The sequence below is a fragment of the Pongo abelii genome, chromosome 19 (genome assembly GCF_028885655.2).
Source record: "Pongo abelii isolate AG06213 chromosome 19, NHGRI_mPonAbe1-v2.0_pri, whole genome shotgun sequence".
NCBI classification, from domain to species: domain Eukaryota; kingdom Metazoa; phylum Chordata; class Mammalia; order Primates; family Hominidae; genus Pongo; species Pongo abelii.
In genome coordinates this window covers 3604757-3616930 of record NC_072004.2, presented here as the reverse complement: position 1 = coordinate 3616930, position 12174 = coordinate 3604757, and the positions used below count along the sequence as shown (strand labels likewise).

The window sequence follows — 12174 nt, the reverse complement described above, 5'->3', positions numbered from 1 at the left end:
TCTTTTTCTGTATTAAAAATAGGCTGCTGTGTTGAGTGCTTTGTGCTTGTTGGTTTGTGCATGTGAGTGCCTCAGAAGAGTGGGATATCATGACTTGGGTTTCTTTCTCCTTTTTTTGGTGCTTATTGTGAAAGAACCATTTTATTTATGTTTTATAAAGAATTGTTCTTGTTTTGAGCCTAATCTATGGAATCTTCTACATGCCTAATAGAACTAGGCAAGTCAGCATACAAAATAACATATACACACATTTGACATTGTAATGGGGACAGAAAGGGATGAAGTCTAGATGTTTTATTTAATGTGTATATACAAAATTGTATATTTGAGATCTACATGTTAATAATACACATAGGATGGGAACAGTGGCTCACACCTATAATCCCAGCACTTTGGGAGGCCAAGGCAGGAGGATCACTTGAAACCAGGAGTTTGAGACCAGCCTGGGCAACATAGTGAGACCTTGTCTTTACAAAAAATTAAAAAATTAGCCAGACCAGGCATGATGGCACATACCTGTGGTCCCAGCTACTTGGGAGGCTGAGATTGCCTGAGCCTGGGAGGTCAAGGCTGCAGTGAGCCAAGATTGTGTCACTGTATTCCAACCTGGGCGACAGAGCAAGACTTTGTCTCAAAATAATAATAATAATACACATACTTTACTGTTACACAGTTACACTTTTCCAGTTTGAGCTACTTTAAAATATTTTCATCATATACTTTTTATATCCATATTAAGGAAATTAAAAAGCAAATTGTCCCTATTTCTAGTACCCTGTATGATGACTGAGTTCATCTTACATTTTTCCCATTTGTCTGTTTTCATAATAAATAGTATAACTCTTACGAACATATACTTTATATTCTACTTCTTTCGTTTATTGTATTTTTCCATTTTCATTATTCATGGTGCTTATGTTCTATAAAGGCACTGTGAACACTGAATTAGCAAATACTGAATCGTACATAGCCTCTGGTCACATCATTTTTGTCAGTTGATTAATATGTAACCTTGTTTTACATATGTTTCTCTCTTTTTTTTTTTTGAGACAGAGTCTCGCTCTGTTGCCCAGGCTGGAGTGCAGTGGCGTGATCTCGGCTCACTGCAACCTCCGCCTCCCGGGTTCACGCCATTCTCCTACCTCAGCCTCCCAAGTAGCTGGGACTACAAGCGCACACCACCACGCCCAGCTAATTTTTGTTGTATTTTTTAGTAGAGACAGGGTATCACCATGTTAGCCAGGATGGTCTCGATTTCCTGACCTCGTGATCTGCCTGCCTCGGCCTCCCAAAGTGCTGGGATTACAGGCGTGAGCCACCGGCTGGGCCCATATGTTTCTCTTTAAAGACACCTTATTTAAGACACATTGTTGATTCGTTAACATTGAGTTCACAGCCAATAGCCCTATAACTCATGCCTGAATGCCTTACCTGATACGGTATTTTTCCACAAGGCACATCACAGCCCCCTTGCATCTAGGAACACTAGGCAGCACTTCAGCACGACACTCAGGGCCATTTTAAGCAGTGAAATCACTAGCAGCAGGCACAGAAGTGTAAACAATGTGGCACTCGGTGGACTGAAACACACGCTTGTGCACAGCATGAGATGAAACAGGAAGGCGGAGTGTTGCTTTGTTTGACCTCCGCTGGGCGCGTGCGTGCCAGCAAATGACCATGGAAGCAGTGCAAGTATTCATTTTGGAGTTACAAATAAATTTGGTAAATTTGCAAATACAAAATCTGTGGATAATAAGTGTCAGTTGTATTTTAAATGACTTTATGGCATTTGATTAGGCTGCTACATCATACTTCACCTAGCCATCCTCCTGTTGCAGTATCAGAGTAATGTCCATTCGGCACTATTATAGATAGTGCTCCAATAAAATGTCAGGGATGGGAACCCCACCTTTTAAAAAGGTCACCGATGTAGAGTAGAAAATCATACTTGTTAATTTTAGTGCTTTTTCTAATGTTTTCTGGTTAAATTTCTTCAGGGCTAGTGAATGTTCCTGAGGAACCCATTGAAGAGGAGGAAGAGGAGGAGGAGGAGGAAGAGGAAGAGGAAGAAGAAGACCAGGACATGGATGCAGATGACAGAGTGGTGGTAGAGTACCACGAGGAGCTCCCGGCTCTCAAGCAGCCCCGGGAGCGGAGCGCGTCTAGACGATCCAGTGCCAGCAGCTCAGACTCAGATGAAATGGACTATGATCTAGAACTGAAAATGATTTCCACGCCTTCACCAAAGAAAAGCATGAAAATGACTATGTATGCTGACGAAGTGGAGTCTCAGTTGAAAAATATTAGGTAAAAATTTGTTTTACCAATGCTAGCTTTTAATTTGATTTTAAATACTAATATAACTTCTTAATTCCTCCTAATTTTATAATATCTTTTATCTATTCTGATTTCAGTCGCTTGTAGGAGTTTAATAAACGCATCCAGTATTTCCTCTATACAAGCAGTGATTCTTGTTATAAAAACAAAAGACAACATAGAAAGTGAAAAATCATCTGTATTCCCATTCTTTCTCAACAATAACTACTGTTAGCAATTTGGTGAATAACCTTTCAGCTATTTGTGTGTGTGTGTGTGTGTGTATATATATGGCACAGGGAAAAACTATAGATATATTTATATAAAAGTATACTTTTTATAAAAATGAGGTTATGCTATTTATAGTTTTGCATTGTGCATTTTTCACTTAATATACTGTAGACATTTTTTTCAACTGTATATAGTCTGTTGTTTGAAAGTATCATGATTTATTTAACCAGTTCCTTTTTGATGGACTTTAGGTTTCTATTTTCTTACAATTGCACTAACTAAATAAATTCCTCAAAGTCCAGTTACTACACAAAACAATATGTGTTTAAAAAGATGGTAAGTATTGCTTTATTTTTTTTCCAGAAGGGTTTTTTGTGTGTGTTTTTTTTTTTTTTTTTTTTTTTTGAGACAGAGTCTCTCTGTGTCACCCAGGCTGGAGTGCGGTGGTGCGATGTCGGCTCACTGCAAGCTCCGCCTCTGGGGTTCACGCCATTCTCCTGCCTCAGCCTCCTGAGTAGCTGGGACTACAGGCGCCCGCCACCACTCCCGGCTTATTTTTTGTAATTTTAGTAGAGACGGGGTTTCACTGCGTTAGCCAGGATGGTCTCAATCTCCTGACCTCATGATTCGCCTGCCTCAGCCTCCCAAAGTGCTTGGATTACAGGCATGAGCCACCGTGCCCGGCCTCCAGAAGGGTTTTAATCACTCACATTACCACCTATTACCTATAAGCTCACCAGCCTTAGCTATTACCATTCTTTCTAATGTTAGCTAGTTTCATGAACAAAAAAAAAATAGTTATTGTAATGTGCATGTCTTTGATGACTACTAGGGGCGAGCAGATTCTGTGCAGGCAGAATCCACAGTTCTAAGGGTTAGAGTCTAGGGATGCTCTGTGTAACATAATGTTTGTGGGGAAGGGAAAAGACCATTCAAGCTGATTTGTTTGTATGGCCTTGTTCACCACATTCTTTTTTTGTTTGTTTGTTTGTTTTTTGAGACCCAGTCTCGCTCTGTCGCCCAGTCTCGCTCTGTCGCCCAGCCTGGAGTGCAGTGGAGCGGTAACACGATCTTGGCTCACCACAAGCTCCGCCTCCCGGGTTCACGGCATTCTCCTGCCTCAGCCTCCCGAGGAGCTGGGACTACAGGCCACCACGCCTGGCTAATTTTTTGTATGTTTAGTAGAGACGGGGTTTCACCGTGTTAGCCAGGATGGTCTCAATCTCCTGACCTCGTGATCCGCCCGCCTCGGCCTCCCAAAGTGCTGGGATTACAGGCGTGAGCCTGTTCACATTCTTATTTTTAGTTTTCAGAGAACTTTCTGGTAGAGAATGCTGCCGGAACGGTGCTGGCACCTAGCATGGTAGCGTATCTCTTTGAAAGAGAAGTCTGCCCTTTAAAGAGAGAGACTGTAGACTATACTGTGTGTTGACTACAGCCACATCACAGCATGTGTGAGTGGAAGCCTCAGTCTCTTCGTAGGCCTCTACTTAACGTTTTTCCCAGAAAAGCGGGACTTGTAGTTATGTGCTCTGTAATAGCACATACACATGTGGAAACCACCTTCGAAAACCTGCTCACCAGGACTAGTCTCTTTAGAGCAGGCAGATCATGATTTCCATAAGCAAATAATTATAAGTTTATGGATTTGTAAGTGAATGTTGGCCATTCTGGATTTCTTAAATTGTTTCCTCCAAAGTATGAGATTGTTGTTTGGGCCTTGTCTCACAGTTGAAGTTGGTTAACTGTGCCCCGTCCTACCCCCTTTTTAAAGGAACTCCATGAGGGCAGATAGTGTATCTTCAAGCAATATCAAAAACCGAATTGGTAACAAATTACCACCTGAGAAATTTGCAGATGTCCGACATCTATTAGATGAGAAACGTCAGCACTCCCGTCCACGGCCACCAGTCAGCAGTACTAAATCAGGTACTGTTCTTCACTTGGATTCCTGGCTGGATTCTGAGCTCCGGAAAGCAGACTGGGGCAGAGAGAGGTTCCTGAGTAAAACATGCGATGCGTGAACTGATTTAGCTGTCCTGGTTCATCATGTCTAAATTGTGGGCTAGGTGTTGGAAATTTAGGAAATGAAAAATAATCAGACTTCTGAAAAGCCAGCTTTAAATATTTGTATTCCAAATAATTACAGTTGTTCCTTGGTATCTCCGGGGGATTGCTTCCAGGACCCCCTCCCTGCCCCCCTACAGATACCAAAATCCATTGATACTTAAGTCCCTTATATAAAGTGACATATTATCTGCATATAACCTACACACATCCTTTCATATACTTTAAGTCATCTCTAGATTATTTATAATACCTAATACAGTATAAATTCTTATCCTGTATTTTGTAAAATTTGTATTATTTTTTGCTGTACTCTTACGTCTTACTTTTTTTCCACATATATTCGATCAGCAGTTGGTTGAATCTATAGATGTGGAATCCATGGATGAGGAGGGCCAACCATATTTGACTCTGTATGACACTGGTATACTTTATATACAAGAATAATAGAAATTAAGTTTGGTGGTTGTCTGAACGGTTAAGAGTTTGAACTAGATCATTTCTATGTTCAAACACTGACTCGGCAGGTCTTTAGCCGTACCTGCTACGTGCCAGACCCTGGGCTAGGTGCTAGGAATGTGAGAAGCCTTTGGAGGGGACGCAGAGCCGTCATAGATCTACTGGGGAAATTGTGAAAGACTTCTTAGAGAAAGTAGCATTAGAGCCAGCCCTTGGAGAGGGGAGGAACTCTGTCGGCAAACCTGATTTTTTTACATGAGAAGTAACCTGATCTTCTCTCTATTTTAGAAAGACAACTTCAGGGTGGAGTGGGGTGGGGTAGAGAGTTAAAAAAGGAACAAGAGCCTGAACTAGGTCAGTGGAGACAGAATGGATAAAGAACAGGAAGTCTTGTGAAGGAAGACTCAGTGCTAGGAAGTGTTGGAGGAAAGGAGCTTAGGTCTCAGTGACCAGAGAGACCAGGGTGCTGCTCTCTGAGAGAAGCTGAAGTGAAAGGAGACCTCGGCACAGGGCCTCATCAATGAATGTGTTTCTGTTGTTGCTGTGGTTGTTAGGGGGAGCTCAAGAGGACAGGCAGATTTCTGGGGGGATTGAGGGAAAAACACATTTGATCCTTTGCCTTTTCCAGTCTCTTTATATTTACTGGTTAAATGTAATAAGTTTATTGGGAACTACTTGTATGTTCAGATTGTGCCTTCCGCTTTCCGGGAGCTCACAGGATTTTTTGTTCTCTGAAACTTTTGTAAATTATTTAGTCTTCTTGATTCTGCTTAAAGAAAAAAAAGAAAAGGTTGTTTCTTCAGAAATTTAGTTCTGGAGCAATCAGTTGAGGATTTTTCCTCTGACAGCCCCTATGTCCGAATTTTCCTAGGGAAACCCAGACTGATTACAAAGGAAGAATACTTAGCAGCCTGACTGTCAGCCCCTGTGTCCTCGGGGCGGGGGTTAGCGCCAGATCCTTTGGAGGTGTCAGGCGGTTGGTGCCGAGCATAAAGCACACACACAGTCACTGGTGCACTTTTTCTCTTTTTTCAGATATACGCCAGCGGTTAGGAAAAAGACCACATTCTCCGGAAAAGGCTTTTAGTAGTAACCCAGTCGTTCGGAGAGAGCCCTCTTCTGATGTGCATAGTAGGTTAGGTGTTCCCAGGCAAGATATTAAAGGCCTCTACGCCGATACTCGGGAGAAGAAATCAGGTTGGTAACACTTAAAACTGATGGGAATGGGGATTCAGTGAGAGCAGAGGACAGTAGGTGTATTGGAGAAATACTTTCTTAGCAGAAGGCAAGAAACAGCCCATGCCAAACATAAGTGATTATTCCTTTTCCATTATAGTTATCGTCAGCATCAGCATCAGCATCAGCATCATCCCAACAGTAAGGAACGCTTAGAAAATAGAAAAAAATAGCACACTCCTGGCTCTTTCTGTTTGGCACAAATCTTTTTAGTTTCATGTGAGCTATTCTGGTCTTTGTCCACATACAAATCCTACTTTTTTCATACAGCATTTTATTGTAGTTGTTTGCCACATTTTATAATCTTTATAAATAAAACTTTTAGGCCAGGCATGGCGGCTCAACACCTGTAATCCCAGCAATTTGGGAGGCCGAGACGGGGGGATCACTTGAGGTCAGGAGTTCGAGACCAGCCTAACCAACATGGTGAAACCCTGTCTCTACTAAAAACACAAAAATGAGCCGGGCGTGGTGGCGGGCGCCTGCACCACTGCACTTCAGCCTGGGCAACAGAGCAAGACCTTGTCTCAAAAACAAAAACAAAAACAACTTTGAATTGCCTTATAATGTGGCTATCCACAAAATTCGAAACACGTATTTCTCTATTGTTAAATTTTCATAAAATATATTTCAAAAATTAATGGAAGGGATCTGGGAGTGGCCTACTCCTGGCAGAATGGATTGGCACACAGGGTGGTGTCTCAGCAGGGAAGGGCAGGAGTAGGAGGAAATGGCCTCTCAGGTGATTCTGATGTGTCTGGTGACAGGGAGGGACCTGACCTGTCCCCCACGGTGAGAATCCCCTGCTGGGTCCAGACCCCTCCGTTTGCAGGCAGGGGCTGCGGCCTGGGAAATGAGATTTTACCTGCCCAAGGCTGCACTGTGGTGGCAGGCGCCCCAGACTGCTGGCGTTCCCTGCACAGCAGGTGTTGGCAGTGTTGCTGCCCCCTCAGTGCTACCCTGCTTCTTAGTGCTGACTGTGAAAGTGAAATGCCATCTCATCCAAACAGGTAATTTATGGACTCGCCTAGGATCTGCACCCAAGACCAAAGAAAAGAATACGAAGAAAGTGGATCACAGGGCACCTGGCGCTGAGGAAGACGACTCTGAGCTGCAAAGGGCGTGGGGGGCTCTGATTAAGGAGAAAGAGCAGTCTCGCCAAAAGAAGAGCCGGTTAGATAACTTACCATCTCTCCAGATTGAAGTTAGTCGGGAAAGCAGCTCTGGTTCAGAGGCAGAGTCCTGATGCCCCTGGGGCCTATGGCAGCTGCCCTAAAGCCTGACATTCTTGCACAGGGTGGGGCGTGCAGTAGGAACCTTCCCCGCAGGAGCTGGCGCCCTCTCGCTCCTGCTCACACAGTCACCCTCAGCTCTTGCTACTTCGGCAAGACATCTTAAGAATGTGACACGTTTTCAAGGGCATCTCTATCTTTCGCTGCAGAGTTGTAGTTCTGGGCCCTCGATTCCTTTCCCACCACCCCACAGGCTTTACCCTTTGAGAAAAAGGCAGCCCTCCAGATTTTGTAGACATTTTTCTTAATATTTTTAACATTGTGTCTTTTAAAAGAAATGTTTTACACAGTTCATCCAAAGAGCAGAGAACTGAACTTCTCACTATTGCCTTGGCCCTGACAGCTGTTACCAGCACCCTTTTCCCAAGAAAAGTCAATTCCCAGGTGCTTATTGGACATCCTTCGAGGGGGAAGAGGAGGGAAGCGGCCAGCTCACCCTTCCGGGACCCTAGTGTGGGGGCGAATGTCACGGACCTGACCTCAGAGGTGCACCAGTGCCGCCCAGGTAGATAAGAGCTGCAGCATTGACTGTGCTTCCGTCCTTCCCTCGGGGATTGCTCATGGGCCTCTTACTTGCTGTCAGCTTGATGTGAAGATCAACTTCAGTGCTGTGGGATTTTTAGGAACAAAAAACTGTGACGTCTGGATTTGGGGTTGATTTTTGTGCTAGGGGTGGGGTTATGGGTTAATGTTGAAGAATTTTTAAGTCTGTATTATGTTTAAAACACGAATGATTTGAAAGTTTAAATTTTTAAGTTTTATATGTGGAAATTCTTCCTGTTGGCTAAAGGGGAAGCTCAAGTGGTGTCTTCTTTTGTGCTGTTAAATATATATTCTATTCTTTGGAAGAAGGCAGAGAGAGGAGTCTTATTATTTTTAAATGCTCCTAGTTGTATAGTCTGTCTGTTGTACATAGAGTTCAGCTTGTTTTTTGGCTCCAGTAGGAAAAAAATCCATCCATCTGAGATGGGGTCCTGTTGTTTATTATCACTCTAGAAGTTATACATTGATATTTATTCTTTCTGTCCGCAAGTTGTGGCACCTGAAGACATCTTCAAAATTAGCAGAAAAGATAATAGTTATAAAAATTTTAGTTCATTTATTTTTAAACTCCTTTCAGATTATTTTACCATTAGGAGGAGGTAGATTGTTTCGTCTTCCTGTCTGATTTTTGTTTTGTAGTATTTAATTTTGTATTCCTCTGCAGTTTTAAGAAACAGTGTTTTTCTTCGGTTTGCTGGAACATGGGAGTCAGAGATGGTAATAAGCCGTGGTCCTTTTTGCGATGTCACGACTCTTCACCTGCCTGGGCTGTTGTGCACACAGTGCAGCCTGGATCCTGTCGATCTTTACTTGTGGCTGAGCTAATGGTCACATTGATAGTTGATTACACTGTGGCACGAATTAATGCAGAACACTGTTATTAATAAAGGAAGTAAAGGGCTGCAAGATTTAAGAGCTGCAACAAAAACTGTATTGTCCCATATTTTGTTGATTAACCTGCTTTAGAGAGATCAGAGGATATAACCATGATATATTTCAGCTTCTTAATAGGATTCTAGGAAAGAGATGGTTCTGGTTTCTCTGCCAGTTGAGACTTAAGACATCTGAGATTTCTCAGCTTTTCTTTCCCTGTGAAGCATATGGCTGAGAGCCAGGTTCTTAGGAAGGGTCAGGGTTTGGGGAGTTGGTAGAGTGAGAAGTGCGGGGGCCTGAGAATCGGACACCTGGATGTCAACCCCTGGCTCTGCTCCATGGACCTGGGCCTCAGTTTTCCCGTCTAGCAGTTGAGCGGGCTGTTACCAGAATTCCTGGTTTTGTTGGTGCGTCTCAGTGGCGGTTTACACTTCCCAAGCTGTGACGGCAGTGGGCTCGCCAGCATGAATTTCTACTGCAGGTGGAGGAGGCGCCAGGGAGACAACTGAGGGCGTGCATGAGGTGTAGACAGGAGCTTATTCCCAAACTCAGGGCGTGCATGAGGTGTAGACAGGGGCTTATTCCCATCCCAGCACAGTCTCTGCTTCTATTGACGGGGCAAAGATGTCGTGGTCAGGGTCCCAGCTGGCATGGCCTCTGCAGGGTTTAGAATATGCTCCTTCACAGACTTTCGTTTTGGTTTTCCACCAGCAGCTCAGGTCCATTTGTTCCATGGCCTTTCAGCACTCACCAGTCTCCTGCTGGAAATCAGCAAAGACATTCTGGAAGGAGGTGGCATGCAGTCAAAACTGGGTCTTTGATCTAACCAAGAAAAATACACACTTGAGTAACCTTACAGTTTTCACAGACACACAGAGAGAACCCAGAAAGGCAGCTTTAAAGATTTTTACTTCTCGGAGTTACTGGCCTTATTAGTCTCTCTAACCCTCCTCCCCACTCTCAGTCACTCAGATCTTGCAACATCTTGAGTGTGTCCTGAATGACGAGGCCTTTGCTTTGGAGTTTAAGAGTGAGAATGGATAGTCAGGACAGGCGCCTGGCAGGCAGCTGGGCATGCTTTTACCCTGGACGCTCCCCACACATGTGGGCACAGGGCTGCACACTTTGTGTGCTCCTCTTAGTCTTATGTGTAGGAGATTTTACATACATGTTTGCTGCTTGATGATAATTGCAGATACCTCATTTGTTTCCCACTCTCCTCTCTGGAGAGTTACCAGGTACCCAGGATAATTTGTGGCGTCCTCAGGATGTAGTCTCCTCCTCTGGCCCCCTTGTAGTCTGATCCTGTGAACCCCTCCCAGTTCTTCAGCCACTGCCCTTTCCAGCTGCATTTGTACAGCAGCCTCTTCACTGGTCTCTGCCCTGTCTCCATTCTGCACGCTGCAGCGGGATGAACCTTTGTTGTTGTTACCAGCTTAATTTAGATGTAATTTGCATACAGTTCAGCCATTTAAAATGTACACTTGAGTGGCTTTTAGTATATTTACAGAGTTATGCACCAGCACTGTAATCAATTTTAAAACACTGATCACCCAAAGAAACCCTAAGTCCATCAGCAATTCTCCCTATTCCTTCTTCCCTCTTAGCCTCTGGCCACCACTGATCTTCCTTCTCTGTGGATTTGCCTGTTCTGGACAGTTCATATAAATGGGATCATATGCTATGTGTCTATTTGTGACTGGCTTCTTAACATATTTCTGAGGTTCATCCATGTCATAGCATATATCAGTATTTCATTTTTTAAAATTGCCAAATAATAGTCCATTTTATGGGTACGCAACATTTTTTTTTTTATCCACTCATTGGTTAACGGGCATTTGAGTTGTTTCTACTTTAGGGCTATATATATATATTTCTATTTCTATTTCTATTATTTATTTTTGAGACAGAGTTTCGCTCTTGTTGCCCAGGCTGGAGTGCAATGGCACGATCTCGGCCCACTGCAACGTCCGCCTCCAGGGTTCAAGTGATTCTCCTGCCTCAGCCTCCAGAGTAGCTGGGATTACAGGCATGTGCCACCACGCCTGGCTAATTTTTTGTAATTTTTAGTAGAGATGGGGTTTCACCATGTTGGTCAGGCTGGTCTTGAACTCCTGACCTCAGGTGATCTGCCCACCTCTTCCTCCCAAAGTGCTGGGATTACAGGTGTGAGCCATCGCATCTGGCCCTTCTTTTTGGCTATTATGAATAATGTTGCTACGAACATTCCTGAACAAGTTTTTGCATGGACAGGTGTTTTCATGACTCTTGGGTGTATACCTAGGAGTGGAATTGCTGGGTCATAATTATCTTTAACCTTTTGAGGAACCGCCAGGTGGTTTTTCCAAGCAGCTGTATCATTTTGCATTCCCACCAGCAATGTGTGAGGGTTCCAGTTTCTCCACATCTTCACCAACACTCATTATTTTCTGTGTGAAGTGGTATCTCATTGTAGTTTTTTGTTTTTATTTTTTCTTTTTAAAATACATTTTGTACAGATGGGGTCTCGTTATGTTGCCCAGGCTGGTCTAACACTCCTGGCCTCAAGTGATCCTCCTGCCTCGACCTCCCGAAGTGCTGGGATTACAGGCATGAGCTACCACCCCTGGCCCTCATTGTGGATTTGATTTGTATTTTTCCCTAATGACTAATGATGTTGGGCACCTTTTCACATGCTTCAGGATGACCTTTCTTAAATATAAATCTGATGCTGTTATTCCTCTGCTTGAAAGTTTTCCAAAGCTTCACTATTGCCCCGAGAATGAATTCCACACTCCTGATCGCATGAGTCCAGTAATTCAAGGCTGCAGTGAGCTATGATCAAGCCACTGCACTCCAGCCTGGGCAGCAGAGCAAGACCTGTCTCAATAAATACATACATACATAAATCCCACCCTTTTTGATAGCATGTTATAAGGCTCACCAAGGTCCATCCTCTGGTAGTATCCCTGGCCTGTTCTCCCCATCTCCCGTGCCCTCTGCCCACCAGTTCCCTAGATGCAGCTTGATCTCACTAGCCCTGCAGACTGTGCACAGAGCTGTTTCTACCTCCAGCGACATGCTTCCCCCAGGCTTCTCCCCTCCCGCCTCAATCTTCCCCTCACCAACTTAAGGTCTTAGGGGCCCTTCCCGGAGGCAATCCCCAACTTCCAGAGCC

The 12174-nt window shown here is 43.9% G+C and overlaps 1 protein-coding gene across 3 annotated transcripts in view; it reads left to right on the top strand.

Moving 5' to 3' along the window:
* NCBP3 (nuclear cap binding subunit 3) overlaps positions 1-12174 on the top strand; it is a 41512-nt gene that overhangs the window by 23022 nt on the left and 6316 nt on the right. For 2 of the 3 annotated variants that reach the window (XM_009251137.4, XM_054535367.2), the window contains exons 10-14: positions 1998-2307; positions 4322-4476; positions 6109-6270; positions 7320-7482; positions 7945-8456. In XM_009251137.4, the coding sequence (XP_009249412.1) occupies positions 1998-2307; positions 4322-4476; positions 6109-6270; positions 7320-7482; positions 7945-8053 (899 nt within the window). In that variant the 3' untranslated portion in view covers positions 8054-8456. Of the gene's footprint in view, positions 1-1997; positions 2308-4321; positions 4477-6108; positions 6271-7319; positions 7483-7944; positions 8457-12174 lie in introns of those variants that run through there. The other variant, XR_002912021.3, reaches the window with a different exon arrangement.